We start from the raw sequence: 18,602 nt of genomic DNA, 5'->3' as shown, positions 1-18,602 counted from the left end.
ATCAAACAGATTATCAAGTCATCTGTCTGTCAGCTGAAACTCAAGCATGAGTGTACAGGAAGACAATAAGCGAAAATATACAAGCAAGTATAAAAGAAAAGTAATGAATGCAATGTTTTAGAAGGGCAAAGTCAGTTGACAACTAATTACCATAAAAATGCTGCAGCAGGACCTAGAAAATCTCACAGTTCACCATGGAGGAATGGGCCAACATTCTAATACAGCAAAATGAAAGACTGCTCACCAATTATAGGAAGCATCCAGTTGGAGTTATTACAGTTCAAAGTAGTGCAGCCAATTACTGAACCTAAAGGACAATTACTTTCAGATTAGGCCATTACATGTGGATTTTTTTGGTAAGATACTTTGGTGTTATTTGTATACAGCAGCAACATCTCTAATGTTTAGTGACAAAAGTTATGCAAAAAAAAATCAGAAACTCCAAAAGGACCAAGATTTTTTTCCACAAAACTATATCTTTGAACAATTTTTACGGGACTTTTCTGTTGGGTTTCAATACCAAATATAATTCAGTGCTTATTACCACTGCCTTTCAGTTTCTTATTTTTGTCCTCACTTCATTTTGAAATGCATTACTGTTTCCTTTGCTATTCTGAATCTTCATTTCAGCTATATGCCTAACATTTCTTCCTTCCTTCCTTCCTTCCTTTCTTTCTTTATTTTTAAGATCGCTGAAAATGTTTGACAAGTGGATAAAAAGACAGGTCCAAAATATTTGAACAAACTGAACTGAAAGGTAAATTGTGCAAGATTAAGGAAGGAAAACATCTACAGGTTGCAAATAATTTTCCAACCTGCAATTTCAAACGTCTGAATGATATAGCAGAAGCCAACTGAATCTCCACTAATGCTCCTAGAAAGTAATGGCAGAAACCTTGCCTACCATCTATCTTCCTACGCACCAAAAATTATGCATCAGGTAAAACTGTTTTGTTATTTTGCAAGCACTCACATTTTAAACTGAGTTCAGAGGACTTTACATTTCATACTTGTGTGATTTGAATAAGGTTGCCAACTCTTATTTTAAAATTTCTAGTATTTTGAAATAAATATGGCTGTTAGTAAACATCAGATTTGTCTACCTGGTTTCCCTGAAAATAAGACCTTCCAAATAATAAGCCCAATCGGGCTTTTGAGCGCATGCACTAAAATAAGCCCTCCCCTGAAAATATTCAACGCAGCAGCCATGAGGTGACCATGCTTGCTGCCTCCTGCACCTCAAAAATAATATCTCCCCAAAAATAAGGCCAAGTGCTTATTTCGGGGATCAAAAGAAAATAAGACTGTGTCTTATTTTCGGGGAAACACGGTATACTAATCCATGCTGACCCATGACTTATTCCTGAAGAAAAGGGCATATATGCCATGTTCTATTGAACCTACCTGGGGAGGATAGGGCTTTTTTGAAATATGCTGCCCATCTGGTACAAAACAGCAGAGGACATGGAAGTCACTACCCTTTGGGAGATGGGTAGAAATTAGACTTCTTTGTAATGGACCCCTATCTTCTGAAATACTCTGTCTCCTCCCACCAAAATTAGGATGTCTCCATCCTTGCGTACATTCAGGAGGGCAGTTAAAGCACTGTTTTTAAACACAGCTTTTAAGAAAAGATTACTGTTGCTATGTCTAAGTTATGGGTGTGCTATCCTGCAAGGTTTTTTTTTTTATGAAAGACGATGAACTTTTGGCAACCAGCTTCAACAGAAAATAAAATTCTTCCTGCTTTTTTCCCACAAGGCTGAGGAAAATTCAATAGTTATATAAATTTCAGCAGCTGCTAGCATTAACTTAAGAAGTCAATTTATCACAGCCAATATGAAAACTTAGGGGGGGGTGTTGTTGTTTTTTTACTAAGAACCTCTGTGTGACTGGGTAAAGAGGTTGTTCTTTTAACTGGTAAGGTGCAGGTGCCCAGGACATGAATCTCTAAAGCACTGGATATTTAAGTAATAAATCGTGGTTTTTTCCCATACTGGTAGCTGGACTACTGATTCCATTATTATTGGTTATATTATACCAGTTATGAGTCATTTAAAATCCACAATTGAAATAACAATAAATATTTGTAAACAAACATAGGTAACCTATATGCATTTAATAAGCCTGTTCATAGAGAGTGCAGGGCCTGTTGTTTTCCTGCATATCTACCTACAATGGACCTGGCCCCAGAGGTATGTAATGCCTGAAAAATCAACCTACAGTGAAAAGTCAGGCTCATAAAAATACACTAAATCTAGGCTGAAAATGATTATCAATTGTCTTCTTAAGAGGCACAGAGATGAAACAGTGCAATGTGCAAACAGTCATCATCCCTTTATACAATTTCAGCCAGTTGACAGCAACAGACTCACACAATTGTGATGACTGTGTGCATTTGCTTCTTGTTTTAAATCTTATGCGTCCTACTTGAAAGAATCCCTAAATTCAACAGAGGAGCATGGAGCTGTCATTTCTGCAATTATTATTAAATGACTAGATGATACAATAAAAAAAAACAATCTGCCACAGTAGCAGGGCATTCTTGATATATGATTATAATGTGCAAACACATTCCTATTTATTTAGCATTGCAAACACAATAGCAGACTGTCAATTTAATGGTCAGTTTGTTGGTGTTTTATTCTTATGAAAAATCTAGGTAAAATAACAGAGGTTTTGATTACAGAATCAGACAGTTGGAAGGACTATTTAGACCACTGAGCCCAACTCCTTACTCAGTAAAGGAATTCAAATTAAGACATCCCTAATAGAAGGCTATATAGCCTCTGATTGAATATATGAAATTAAGACCAGCCCATTATGCTGCTAGATAATTGGTCAAACTCCTCTCATTGTTTCAAAGTTGTTGATTTTTTAAATCCTAAGTTACCTTATTGTAACTTGAATTCCAAAATAAAATATACAATTTTGATCTTCTTTCTGTGAAACATATGAGAATCAGCTTGATCCAGTGGTTAAGGCACCAAGGGAGACTGGGTCACACCTCAGGCATGAAAGCTACCTTGGTGACTTTGGGCCAGTCACTCTCACCCCAAGTCACCTCACAGGGTATTGTTGTGGGGAGAATAGGAGGAAAGATTGTTTGCCGCCTTGAGTTATTTATTAAAAAATAAAGGCAGGATGTAAATAAACATCTTTTCAGATATATGAAAAGTTATCATAGACCCACTTAATTATTTTCTTTCAAGACATCTTACATACCATGGGTATACCATGAGCCATATTTTCCCCTCCCCCATTTTTCTTATAAACGTGCCTAACAAATCATTTGAAATTCAAAACCTTGTAGCAATGTTGTAGACACCAAAAACTCAATTTAATGAACTGTTGGGAGAGAGATGTTGTCCATTAAATGTGGATCTGTGACATTTGCATCAATTTATCATGTTTTGAATTACATATTAGAAATGGCATCATTTGTAGTGAAATTTTCATAGGATTAATGTCCTAATTAGGTAAAGGTAAAGGTTTCTCTCGCACATATGTACTAGTCATTCTCGACTCTAGGGGGTGGTGCTCATCTCTGTTTCAAAGCCGAAGAGCCAACACTGTCCAAAGACATCTCGGTGGTCATGTGGCAGGCATGACTAATTATCAAAGGCACAGAACGCTATTAACTTCCCACCAAAGGTGGTTCCTATTTTTATACTTGCATTTTTACATGCTTTTGAACTGCTAGGTTGGCAGACGCTGGGACAAGTAACAGGAGCTCACTCTGTTACGCAGCGCTAGGGATTCGAACCGCCAAACTGCTGATCTTTCTGAATGACAAGTTCAGCGTCTTAGCCACTGAGCCACCGCCTGTCCCTCTAAAACTAAAACTGAACTAAAACTGAAGATTGTACTGGCGCCATATTTATCAAAAATATATATTTCATTTAATTGATTTTTTTCTGGAGTTTACGCTTCCCTTTCCAGAAGTTCTTGCTCTGATACACTTCTATCATATTTTTGAGTCCTCCTCCATTTCACAGCGGAAAAAACACTCTCTGGTTTTGCAATTTTTTGCTTTATTACTCGGATTCTCTTAATCCTCCTTCCACTCACAGCAATTATGTCTGTAATGTGTGACATGATTCCTTATTTCAATAGAAGAAAACAATGGCTGCTCTTGTGTGTCTTAGATTTATTTTTATTCTTCGCATTTCTAAACCGCCCCCTCTCCCAAAAAGGGACTCGGGGCGGTGTACAGTCCACGCAACAAATAACAGATAAAATACAAATATAAATATAAATATAAATATACGTATATATGTGGAGGAGGTTAAAATTAAGAGTACTGTACAGAAGAATAAATATGGCTCTAAAAGCCCTAAAATCAATTAAAATTAAAACATTACCCTTAAAATAACCAGTTGAGAGTATGCTTCCAGGAGTGCATAGTTGTAACATTTATAATTATGCCAGGCCAGCTAATCGGAACAGGTGAGTCTTCAATTTTTGTCGGAAGGAGCGGAAGTCCAAGGTGGTTCTAATGTCGGGGGGGAGGTCATTCCAGAGGGTTGGGCCCATCACAGAGAAGGCTCTACTCCTTGGCGCCGCCCGCTGGCATTGCCTAGTGGACGGCACCTGGAGAAGGCCCTCCCTGTGAGAGCGGATTGGCCGCAGGGATGTATGTGGGAGGATGCGATCCCGCAAATAACTAGATATGGTTCAAGGGTCAGTGTGAGAGGAAACATTGCTGTAGAAGGGTGGATAGAGAAATGGTAAGGGTCCCTTTATTGAACAAATGTATTTTTGGGCCTTAAAAAACTTTTAAACCATTTATTAGACAAGGAAGTCTGGTCCCCTTACTCTTTAGCAAAGTGTGATCCATATTTATTCAAAGTTTTTCTTATTCTGATCAACAAGCTCAGCATCTTAGCCACTGAGCCACCACGTACCTTTAATGTCCTAATTTTTTGTTATAAGGGCACTAGTAATTAATGTCCCAATTACTAGTGCCCATATAACAAAAAATTGTCCATCATATAAAATTGACTAAACAAAGGTTTTATGGCAATTTTCATTTAGTCTAGGTTTTTCTTTCCTCTCCCTTGTATCAACTGTTTATTATTTGTGTCAAGTTACTGTTTATCTTTTAAATGTTCTGATTGTTCTTTCCCTTTTCCTTAATGTATAGCTTTTCTGTTAAATATATTTCCATATACAAAAATAACTATTTCCTTTCATAAAAAATTCCTTAGAAACAAATCTGTTTAGCGATGTGCTTAAATCTACCCTTTTAAAATCTTCTTTTGCAGACTGAACAGAACTAGAATAGCCTATGAAATTTTAGTTCAAATTTCTGCTGTTCTCTCAAGCACTCTTACAAATATATTTGTTAATAAATATACTAAAAATAGTTGTATTCAAAAATCCACTGACATGCAATTTAAAAATATTGGCAATGATTCAGCAGTATGGCCGGAAAAATGAGTTTTCTTCCAATTTTTCATTTCAGTAAAGTAATCCCTCTCCGAAGTTGAAATTGCTGCGATTGCAATTTTACTGCCATTTAACAATAGCATAGATGCTGCATATAAATTACATGAAGTGGGCCCAATCTCAGAAGAGAAATTCTTAGGCAAAAATGTTCAGGCCCCTTCACATGGTTGTCAAGTGTTAGCCATTTTAGTCATAGAGATGTTTCCAATAAGGATAAGATTTTTCATCTGGTGTTGGAGGATAAGACTAATGTAGCTGTTTTAATGTAGGGTAATCACAACGGATTTCAAAACAAGCCCTTAAGCTACAGGAGGAAAATGGGTATTTGGCTACAAAACTATGCATACTGATGTGGTCCTAAGACATCTCCAATGAACACAACAAGAAAACCTTTGCATAAATATGGTTCACGCTTTGATAAAGAGTAAGGGGATCAGACTTGCTTGCCTAATAAATGGTTGAAGGGTGTTTTAAGGCCCAAAGATACACTTGTTCAATACAGGGACCCTTATCCATCTCTCTATCCACCCCTCTACAGCAATGTTTCCTCTCACACTGACCCTTGAACCACATCTAAGACACACAAGAGCAGCAACTGTTTTCTTCTATTGAAATAAGGAATCGTGTCACACATTACAGAGATAATTGCTGTGAGTGGAAGGAGGATTAAGAGAATCCAAGTAATAAAATAAACAATTGCAAACCAGGGAATGTTTTTTCCGCTGTGAAATGGAGGAGGATTCAGGAATATGATAGAAGTGTATCAGAGCAAGTACTTCTGGAAAGGGAAGTCTGAACTCCAGAAAAAAAAACAATTAAATGAAATATATATATTTGATAAATATGGTGCCAGTAGAATCTTCAGTTTTACTTTAGTTTTAGAGGGACACGCTCAGTGGCTGAGCTTGTCAATCAGAAAGATCAGTAGTTCGGCGGTTCAAATTCCTATCGCCGCCTTAACGGAGTGAGCTCCCGTTACTTGTCCCAGCTTCTGCCAACCTAGCAGTTCAAAAGCCTGTAAAAATGCAAGTAGAAAAAATAGGAACCACCTCTGGTGGGAAAGTAACAGTGTGCTATGCGCCTTCGGCATTTAGTCATGCCAGCCACATGACCACAGAGACTTCTTTGGGTAGCGCTAGCTCTTTGGCTTTGAAACAGAGATGAGCACCGCCCCCTAGAGTCGGGAACGACTAGCACATATGTGCGAGGGAACCCTTTACCTTTACCTTACAATCTTTAGATTCACAATCCCTAAATGCCTAAGTCTTAGTTAATTGTCTATTGCTTCTGACTCAGTATCTTCCTAATACATTTTCATTATATAAAGCATTATTCAGGAAATCCCAGCAGAATAATAATTCAGGCAAAACTCAGATTCAGCAAATTCTGTCCATTAACCAAAGTCCTGTTTGCTACAGTCCGAATATAACCTGTAAACCTAGCATTTGTTCTATTAAACACTGAAACAGAAGTGATCTAAGTACCAACAGCTCATGTTACGTTATCTAGTACAGACATTTATATCACTATAATAAAATTCTAGGGTTAACTTATTTAAAAATAAATGTAACTGCTCCTTTACACTGCTCTTATTTTCCCCAAAAAAACAATTACCCAGTTGTAATATTATTACAAGAAAATGCCTCAAGGAAAACTGATGGGAATGTTGCCCAAATCACTGTAAATCTACTTACTCCAGCCAAATTGATTTAACACAGTAAAAATGTTATGGAACTTGCTTTTCAGGCTAGTTATTCAGCCTGAGCATATGGGGACTTGCTAAGAGAATGAATGCATAAATATAACTAAATAAAAACTACACTGAGGAATCAACTGATTAAATTTCTCCTATTTTTAAAGCTAAGTAATTGTCTAGCTTCTCTCCTTCTGTGAGTATATTTGCTTATAAACGCTGGGCATATATTTTAAGAATTCCAGTAACACCAATATCAACATTCTGAATATCTCTCTATTATTATTTTTTCCCCAAAGCCCTCCAAAAATGCACCATTGGAACAATGATAAAACTTTTTACAAATTTCATCTTAAATTACAGCTGAAATTAATATTGGAGTAAGGAGAAGTTCAGAGATTACATCTCAGTGTTCCCCAAAATGACAATATTACTAAACGCTAAGTCAATAATTTATCTTTTACTTCAGCTCATTTTTTAACTATAAATATACAAAAGTGATATCAAATGTTCACTAGACAATTCTAATTATGTTTACAAAAAAAAGTACATTTGGAATTTTCAGTTAACTATTTTACAAAGTTAAGATAGCTATAAACCAACACAAAAATCTGGCTGTGTGAAAATATTTCAATATTTTGACTAAGGCTTTTTAATAACTAAGCTTCAACAGTTGTAAACCAGTCAACCATTCCAAAGTCAAAGGCTATGATCCAGAACTTCATCTGCACAACAAGATCCTACTGCCAACTATGGCAGATGGAGCTTTGCATTCTCACAGCTGGCAACAGGGAAGTCCTTGTGCACACAGGACTTCCTGGCTAGATCATATAACTAAACTGAACAGCTAAGAAACTAAAAATTCCTAATCCTAGCAAATATGTGTTTGCTTTTATTAAATCATATTTTAAATTTCCCTAGCTTATGAGGAAAGCTATAAAGCTCTTTCTCTCTCTTTTTTTTAAACAAATAAGTCACATAGCTAAAAGTATCACATTGTTAATTTGCAATTTAGATTTTCTTCTGGCATTTGACTACAATGGGCCTAGGCCAGGGGTGGGGAACTGTGGCTCTTTTGCGACTTGTGGACTTCAACTCCCAGAATTCCTGAGGCAGCTATGTTGGTTCTGGAATTCTGGGAGTTGAAGTCCACAAGTCGCAAAAGAGCCACAGTTCCCCACCCCTGGCCTAGGCCATTATTGTGCAGCAACAAATTATCCTTTTAAAAATGGAATGTTTTTCACTTCTTACTTTTATGTAAATTTGTCAATAGACTTTAGAGTATATAATAAATAGTTACCATATATTAAATTGTATAACAATCATACCATAATCATAAGCAATGCCCTCAGAAATAAATGCCATTGAGTTCCCGGGAACTCATTTTCAGCTAAATTAATACAGTGAGACTTCGGGTCCTGAACGGCTCAGACCACAAACAATTTGGGTGCCGACCAAAAAATCCACTAGATGTTTCACTTAGGTCAGGGGTCAACAAACTGCGGCTCTGGAGCTGCATGTGACTCTTTCCTCCCTCTGCTGCAGCTCCGTCATTGGTCAGTGCCACAATTTTGAGAAGAGCTTCGGGGAGGGGGGGAAGAGAAGCACAGTGCACCAGGAGAAGACTCTATGGCAAGGGAAGGGTTTTCCAGTTGTTTCCACAATTGATAGGGCTTTCGGTTATGACAAGTAGAGGAAAAAGTAAGCCGCACTAGGAGGAGACTCTATGGTGGGGGAACTGAACTTCTGCTCAGCTCCATAATTGAACAGGGGGCTTCCAGTTAGGACTTTTGTGGCCCCCGGTGTTTTCTTTTCTGTGGGAAACGGGTCCAAATGGCTCTTTGAGTGTTTACGTTTGCCGACCCCTGACTTAGGTGAACAAACACATCCTCGGATGCCGAATAAACACAGCCACAGTCATTTTCCCTGCCGCAGCGATTTCCCCTTCCACGCCATTTTTATGTGTCCGTGTGCATGCTTAGTCAGTCTTGCTTCTAGTAACAACAAAATAGGGTGCCGACCGAAATCCTGGAATGGATTATGGTTGGCACCCGAGGTCCTACTGCCTAGGACTATATATTTAATATCATAAATTTGTAACCTGAAAATTACTATAGGTAATTATTCAGGATATATGTACCCTGAATAGTGGTACTCTATATAACTATTTTCTGTTCCTTAAAGTCTAATATTGAGAAAACAATATTCTTCCTAAAATCACTCTGTTTAGCAAACATAAAGGTTTTTTGCATAAAAATTGTTAGTGAAGCAAGCTACCACCTAGTTAGATAAGTTAAAATTCTCTAAGGAGAAAACAAAAGAGCTGTATTAGGAATGCAAAAGCAATTAATTAGAAAGGTTAATAGGTCATCATTTTGTATTCTGAATGAGGTATATGAAATTTTAATCCCAAAAATACTTGTTCAAGTGTCAACCTGACCATATTATTTAGAATTTTTAAGAATGAAAATTTTACATGAATAATATTTTCTAGGTTGTAAAACAATTAAAAATTTAAACAGTTTAACATTAAACTCATCAATATCTAAGTTTTTATCCTAGACTTTTTAAAGTTAAGGCGGCAGTATATGATTATGTGTCATGTATGCATGCAGAGTCCTGTCCAATTGGAAAGGTATGTAAACCACAGAAAATGTGATCTGAATGTATAGACATACAGTATGTGTGCAGACAGGAATATTTTTTTAAGGAAATGCTACCTTCTAAGTCTCCAAAAATATAGATATTCTAACAAAGTAAACTCATATTCACAAACTATATCATACAGTAATTGAGTGAAAGCCCGAGCAGAGCTAACCATACAGTGGCCTACCATTCTCCCCTGGTGATTTGTAAAAATGACTTTATGTCAAGCAGTTCTTGATGAATGTTTTCAGAAGGGGGTGGGCCTATCAGAAATAAATAGATTACATTCAAACAGTCATCCTCTCCATTCCAAACCTAACCAAATTATTTGTTCTTTGTTCAAATTTCTACATCAATATATATTTCTGCATTAGAGAAGGCAATGAAATTCGGGATTATGTCAAAAAATCTAGCCCCTTGGAATACATATATGACATATTCCAAGATGTCCCAACAGCATAATAAGGAAAGCAAAGACTAAAATAAGTGTCACATTCAAAGCAGGCAATTAATGACTTTTTGCATTAATGAAATTTTGCAGAAATAGAATGTTCATTTTAGTTTATAACATGTTTTAATTATTTATTCAGTTTCTTATTATACATCTAAAATCCTGATTCTGAAATATTTGCATTTTAATTACTGCTGTTTTTAATATGCCAACTGAATCTATCACCATCCACAAGAATGGAATGTTATGACTATGATCTGGTGCCCTGCAGATATGTCAACTTCAGGACGGAAAAACTCCATCTGGTATGGTCAAATAATCCAAAATACGACCGCATAATCCTGTCTATTTTAACACTGAGGTTAAAAGGGAGATCCAAATGCAGTTATTTTAACTAGTAATAGTGTTACATTTTAGTTAGATTGAATCACTGATTCACCTCAATTAGTAGACCATGTTTAATGGACAAAATCTGCTGAACAGGGATATATGCCTTGCTTGAACAACACTATGACTGAAAGAAGACAGAAGGGGAAGGGAACAAAGGCTGTAAGAAGATCAGTAGAGGGGCAACTATACCACACTAAGTGCTGCTCATGAAGAGGAAAAAGGGAGATACTGTGGAGAGAGAGAGACAATATTCCCTGCCATACACACCAGTTTTTCCTACTTGCTGTGGTTGGGCTCTCACCCTTCAGCTTATCCGACTATTAAATAAAGGGTGCACTATGATGTAACGGAGTGAGCTCCCGTTACTTGTCCCAGCTTCTACCAACCTAGCAATTCAAAGCATGTAAAAATGCAAGTAGAAAAAAAATAGGAACCATCTTTGGTAGGAAGGTAACAGCGTTCCGTGCGCCTTCGTCATGTGGATAGTCATGACACCCACATGACCACCGAGACATCTTCAGACAGCGCTGGTTCTTCGGCTTTGAAACGGAGAGGAGCACCACCCCCTAGAGTCGGGAACGACAAGCACATATGTGCGAGGAGAACGTTTACCTTTACCTATGATGTAATTATATTAGAGATAGAAGTTTTTCCTAATTTTTCAGGAACAAAAATGTTTTTGGTTTCTTAAAAAAACCTTGCTAATAGGTTATTTAACACTTGGCGTTGTGACTGCTTTATATAGCACAGGAAGAATATATTAAAGCTGTCGGCATAAGAACAAACTTGAAGATTCCATTTTTGGAAAGGTGGCTTTAAAAAAGTCTGACTTACCCTCAAAAATCAATACACTTCTCCCATAGGTTCATGATGCAAAATTCTATAATCAAGGCTTGTAGATTTGTAATTATGGTATGTCAGCTACATTTAAAGAAGAGTGTTAAAAGATTGTTAAAGTTAAACTAACACAATTGCAATGTGAATTGTCTTAGTCTCATTCTAATCTACTGGTGTCAGTTTCATTTAATCAGAGAGAAACTATGGGCAAATGTCAGTACTACTTTCACATGTCCCTAATATACTGCATTCATTTAGCAGCTTTTAAAGCCTCTGTGATATTGAAATAGCTAAAAAGAGAGCAATTTAACAGGAAAATGAAAACATATAAAAAAATCAACATCTATAAGTTAAAGCAAAAATATTATGCTAATTGCAGCTACTCTTCAGTGATATAGGTAGATTCCAATCATTTCACAAAATCCAGCTATTAAGCATATAATAGGAATAGCAATAACACTTAGGCTTATTTATTGCCCTGGAGGTCTTTATAGCACTTTCTGGGCAGTTTACAATGTAGAAACATTATTTGCATATTGCCCCCAATAATCTGAGTCCTCATTTTACTGACCTCGGAAGAATGGAAATCAACCTTGAGGAACAAACTCCAGGATCTGAGCAGTTTGCCTGCAATACTGCCCTTTACCACTGTGCCACCAGGGCTCTAAGATAATTAATTACTGCACAATAAAAATACAAGGGTCCAAGAAGAGTAATAAAATGGTCAATTCATTCCTATTAGTGGAGTGATGGTTAACACAGATGAAATAGTTTGCCCACCCAAAAATACCCCTCATACTTTCCCAAACTTGAATTCTGCAATATTACTGTGGAAGGAGAGCTCAGATTTCCAAAACCAAATAATTTTGATTTTCAATATATAGCAAAAACCAGCCATTTCCTTTATCTGCCCGTGAAAAATATATCCATGAAGATTAGAACCTATAGAATTATTGGATCCAATCAAAATGATGCCTGGTAAGACAAAAGGCACAGTGGTATTTCTCTACTAGTATTACTTATAGTAGCAAAGACAACTAAAGACCAAACTGATATTTTAAAGAAATATATTTATGTTTAAGGTACACTGATGCAAATGATATGTAGAAATAATATTCTCATTCATTCATACTACCTTGAAGACTTGTTTCTCCCTAACCCTGGTCAAATTCTATTAGGGAAATTTAAGTAGAAGTGTGAATGAGGTGTTTATGGGTAACACTTATAAACTGTAGACAATAACACTTTTGTAGACACTCTATATACTGTGCTCAGCGTTACATGACTGTATATGATCCAAAATCCTGTATCTCCAGTGAAAATGTATAAGTGTGGTTGTGGTCAGTTCCTTAATATAAGAAATATGAAGGTAATATACTCAGTCATATGCTGGGCAACTCATCATCATTCATGGGATAAATCTGATCCAGTAGATGACTACAAGGAATTTATTTTATGTTTTACCTTTCTCCTCTGATGATTAACAAAATTTAACAGACAAGAAGAAAATATAAAAAAATTAAAGATAAAATTAAAACAAATGTTGGCTAATTAACAACATGACAAAATGTGACAAAAAAGGTACACCTTTAGATTTCTAAATGCTGAGAAAGTGGGGTACAGAGCGCATTCAAATACATAAAGTCCTCTGCTATGAGCCAGAAAGATGGACCTTTGATAGCATGTTCATTTCAAAATAATCTTTCCAGCAGATTTAACAGCAAGTTGGACTGTAAACTGATTGATTAAAAGTCAATATTAAGTTAAATTGCACCGTATAACCAATAGGCCAGCAGTGCAGGTATTTCAATACAATCATCATGATTCACATATCTCACAAAAATCATATTTTAGCTGCTATATTTTGTACCAAATGCAACCACTTCAAAAGGAGCATTATAAGGAGAAAATTCAGGGACAGTTAAGGGTTAAAAAAACACTCTCAGTTTAGGAAACTACTTTTTAATGGGAGAGAGTACCACAATTAGAATATAAATGCTGACAAATAACATCTTTAGATTGTTGGATTTAACCTTTCCAGGCAATTATCAAACTTAGGAAGTATTTAACAGATTGCCTGCTTTACTGCCCCTAACTTTGCAGAAGTAAGAAAGCAAAGTGTCCTCAATATGACTACTTTCAGCATATTCAGATAGATGAACAGCCTATGTGTCAATTGATCTTCATCACCTTCTAAGCATAACTTGACAAAGTCATTGGTAGTTGGTGGTATACAAAGTAAGAAGCAGCAGTGGTCATTTGGAAGGACATCACACTGAAAGATACTGAAACCTACCAACAAGTCCAAAAAAACACTCACAGTGACATTCCACAGAGCATTTACCCAACCAATCAAATCAGTTGCTGTTACATGCCAGTGGAAAGTTCCCTGAAATATGAGCAGATAATCAGCATCATTTAGATGTGCCTGGTTCTGTAAAGCTATTATCTTTTTTTCCAGAAATCAAATACTTAAAATTGGCTTAGAGATGCACTACTCTCCAGCTCCAAAGAAAGGTTTCTTCAGCACAGGTCTTATTAGCTATCCATATTTTGAAAATGATTTGGAAAAAATGCTTCAAGCCTTATGCAAACACAGCACATTTCTACTATTACATGTACCCTTTTTAGACTTCCAGAAAAATGCTATTGTCCTGGCCACTTCTGCATCAGAATGGGATGTCAAATGGGCTTTATTCTATGCTAGATCTGATTATCTTGAAAGTTCCTGTACTGCCAATATCCTATTTGCTTCACTGTCAGAACCCTTATAAAAGAACAAGATGATGTTGCCATGTAAACAAAAACATCCAAATCTTTGATGTGTATCTGCCAAAAAATTGACAATTATAACCAACAAATTGGGGAAATTGCCTAAGTGCATTTAAGAACCATCCAGATCCATCAGGCACTTAAGCCACACCAGTTTACCTAGTCTTCTGGCCCAGCAAAGATTTGTTTAACTGCTTCCTACACAATTATCACAATGGTATATATAGAACTAGTTATGGTGGAATAGAAATTTTATTCCCCAGTTATAACTTCTAGGGTAGAGTGTCAAACTGGCAGCCTGCGGGCCGGATGTATCATGCACAGGCTATGCCCACCCCAGCTCCGTGAAGGCAAAAAATGTCACGATAAGTCAAGTTACATCAACATGATGCAGTGAGTTTGACACCCGTGATCTAGGGAATACAACCAAGAAAATAAAAATTCCTTTAGTGAAAGACGAGTCTCAACTGGTCACGGCCATTACCTACAGTCAAAAAAGGACCACGCACATTTTTCCAAAATTCTGTTAAGACCCACAGACTGAAGAAACAGAAATAAAACAATTCAAGCAATGCAACTTTAAGATGCTATCAGATATGAGGTTGGCTGTTTTTTGGGCAAGGAGGAGTTTCTTTCTGGAAGAGTGGTAAACTGAGAAGATTAAGAAATTTTCATTTGATTTTATAAGTGAATTTTATTTAAAGAAAACACATTCAGAGAAATTTATAATAAAACATTTGTGTTTTATGTGTGCATGCATACCAGGACTGTGCAAAACATCCTTGAAGCAGAGAAATTTTTATGTTGGGGAGGCCTTTCCAGATTGCCATTATATCTAAGTGTATGAAGAACCATATCCAGCAGTCAAGGCAAATGTTTTGTTCTGTGTGCACACACAGAAAACCTATGAAAACTCTTGAGGTCTAGAAGGCAGCTCAGGTATGTACATACAAGCTAAGTATGGACTCTGAAACATACAAATCATAAATAAGCAAACAATTTAAAGTTGAAAGGGGAAACTTCATATGACTATGTAGACTTAAATAGATTTTATTTAAGTGAATCACCCCATCAGTGAATCTGCTGTTACATGACTACAATTTATGACTTCCTGAGGGCTTCACCATTGACTTTCAAAAGCCAGCTGTGAAAGTCATAAATGGGGAACATGTGACTATGGAATGGTGTACCTGCCACAAATGTGCACCAGTTACCAAGAGCTTGAATCATGGCATTGGGACCATTCCAACTTTGAGGATCATCATAGATCTCCTTTTTCAACACATTCATAATTTTGAACATTCACTGAGCAAGAGGTCAGTAGGTGAGAACTACCTGTAGAACATTGAGTTTTACACTGACAACAAAAATGATCAAGTTATTTACTATCTATTTTGGTAGTATCTAGCAAATGAAGTAGTGTTTTTATCTGAGAGGAAGATGTTCTGAATTTAAAATACTCTACCAACTTCCACAGGAACAGAAAGAAAAAATATTGTAAACTCAAAAGCTCTATTCACTGCCTACCTTGTCAAACTAGCATTGCCAATGCCAGCTGAAAGATGTCCTAGTCTATTCCCCCAAATGTGTCATTTTTGCCTGCATATATACATCAGTCAGAAACCATGCTCCAAAAAAGGGGGAGGATCAGAAGAAAAAAGTGTTAATAGGTGTTGATTAAAATTAATTGCCTGTAAAATAAGATATGTCATTTGTAAAACTAATTGATTCTCATCTGCATATGGCACTCATTCTCTCTCTTACACACACAAAAATACACAACTACACATGCACATTTCCCTTCCCCCACAACACGAAGAGCCAACAAGGAAAGAACCCCCAGGTTGAAGCTGTGATAAGAGGAATAAGTGCTGTCCTGGAAAAGGAAAATAAGAGAACAAAACTTCCTGGAGTAAAAAAAGAAAAGAAAAAGGGGACAAAAAGGAAAGATAACCCGTGTGTTTTTGTGTTTGTACCTACATCCACGCACCTAATAAGCAACCTAACCCAAGCAGTGGCTTGTCTTCAAACTTGCCAAGACATCTAGCTTTTCAGCAGCAATATATGCAGTCCTTTGCACCTCATGCTTATACTTTTATTTTGAAAAGTTTCTAGTTATATGGAGGAATGTGAAGAGGAGACCCTGTACTTTCAGGTATTAGGGATTAAAAACATTTTTGTTGGTGCTGAAATAACACAGTTGATACTATATGTCTCCCAGGGAAGTACATTACAGAAACTGGACAAAAATATTTTCTTCTTTTGTTAAACCTACAAAAACTGCAACAGACCAAATTCTGAATTTGATTCATTAACTGATCATTAAGCCGTTTCATAACCTGCTATAATACTAAGACTACCATTATAAAAGCTGATGAATCCATGACAATACTGTGTTATTTAAATGTAACCCAATTTCTATCCTCCCCACCCCACCCAGAACACACTATTACACAACTGACCTGCAACTAGCCTTAAGACAGAAGATTCTGAACAGAAATCAGTCTAAATTGGAAGAAAAGAGAACTGGATATAGATTAGCAAATGCTCAATCAGCATCTCTTACTCTTCACAAAACCGGTATGAAGTAAATACATAAGGATTATCCTCTCATATGTCACATGTTTGCAGCAAAGCTAACTCTTGCTTTCTTAAAATGATTTCCCACTCTACAAGCTAGAGAAATTGTCTTTGCTATTGCGTGAAATTTACAAAACAGTGAATGTTATTACATGTGTACATGCACAATATATCTAAACAGTACATTGCATATGTAGATGTGCTACTGTATGCAATAAAACATTTATCGCATTACATATGTCTTGAACATAACTGGAAGCAAGTTCATTTGCAGTTGGAAATATATTTTGACTATTGCATAATACACATTTAAATGATCATGGAATACCAGTTAGCTGTAACTATGCGAATAAAAAATCACAAGAAAAAGTGTGGATAGATACAACTGACATTTGTGAATCCAGCAACTTTTGCGGATGTACTCCAATCATCATTAGTAATCATGGCAAAGAATCTGGAATATACAGTTAATACAGGTATTAAGTAGAAAAAGCAGTAATACAGATATTAAGTAGAAAAAGCATTCTGGACCAGTCATACTGGAATAACATTTTGTCTATAAAAAGACAGCACAATCAGTGGGTGTAAATGGTAGATCAGTCTATCCAGACAGCTGTAGGTCATAAAAGGCTGTCGATAATCACCAAAGCTGTGTCTACAAAACAGCATATGAACAGACGGATAGGGATAGGATAGAATAGGAATAGAATAACAGAGTTGGAAGGGACCTTAGAGGTCTTCTAGTCCAACTCCCTGTTTAGGCAGGAAAAACCCTATACCATTTCATATAACTGCATATTCTCTTGCTGCTAAATAGAACCTGCCTGTTTATCCATTAAAACAGGCCCTGGCTTTAGGGCAAAAGGTGGAAGAGGGGGAAAAATCAAATTTGCTTAGCGAACAAACCTAGAAATGGGAGCGACAGGTTCAATTTCACACTCGGCCACCGACCAATCAACATCTCTTTAATGTAATCTTTCTCGCAGGGAACGTGTTCGAGTACGCAGGGAAAGTGTTAAAAAAACCGACCTAATATACACGCATTTAAGGGTATCTACCGAGTTGATGCTTCCTCCTCCAGCCAATGATGGAGGTATAAGGCAGTTAAATCGCGGCCCTGCGATTTCACTCGCCGCCTGGAAAAAGCAACTTCTTCTCCCCATGCCAGGCTGCCCCGTACGAGGCACTACTCGTCAGATACTCACCGTTTTACTACGCCTGTTTTTATTTTGATCTGTCTGACGCGAGGATCGGCCATGGGGAGACAGGAGGAGTAAGCAAAAACCGCTTAGCCGCGACGAAAGGAAACTGCGCTGTCCAAGCAGTATATAGCTAGTGTAGGAATTAAGAGCTGTTTCCTTTAAGAAACTACTTCCTGGGAAATGTAGGCAGAGACTGCCTCATGGGAAATGTAGTTCCACGACATGTGATCACATCTCTGTTTCTGATTGGCCACTGGGGCATTCTGCCTGCGTGTAGACAATGCCGGTCATTTTGAACCGGGGAAGCAACCTGGGAACAAATTCATCTTTTTTTACACCACGTGATGGGACAGATTATGGAAAGTCACAAGTATCTTAACACTGAACTGTAAGTTTTGATATTAAGAATGCTTGATAATGAACTTGATCTGAATAAGATTTCTAAGCGTGGAGTTAACTGGATGCTCAGAGCGAGCCTAAAACTCTCCAGGCAGAACAGTAAAAAGATGGTGTAATTGAATCCCAAACTCCGTTTGCATTTTAACTGAGAACAGTTGCTGGGATTTCCCCCACCCCTTCT

The 18,602-nt window shown here is 36.9% G+C and overlaps 1 protein-coding gene across 1 annotated transcript in view; it reads right to left on the bottom strand.

The window, feature by feature from the left end:
- The window catches only part of TBCA (tubulin folding cofactor A), a 32,097-nt gene extending 13,908 nt beyond the window's left edge, over positions 1 to 18,189 (bottom strand). Inside the window, exon 1 of the mRNA XM_081940137.1 lies at positions 18,026 to 18,189. Coding sequence (XP_081796263.1) covers positions 18,026 to 18,078 — 53 coding nt within the window. The 5' untranslated portion in view covers positions 18,079 to 18,189. The remainder of the gene's footprint in view (positions 1 to 18,025) is intronic.
- Between the last annotated feature and the right edge of the window lie 413 nt (positions 18,190 to 18,602).

The sequence above is a fragment of the Natrix helvetica genome, assembly GCF_964273705.1.
Source record: "Natrix helvetica genome assembly, chromosome: 2".
In the NCBI taxonomy this organism is placed as follows: Eukaryota; Metazoa; Chordata; class Lepidosauria; order Squamata; family Natricidae; genus Natrix; species Natrix helvetica.
Note: the sequence above shows the minus strand (reverse complement) of the source record. Positions and strands in the feature narration are given on the sequence as shown.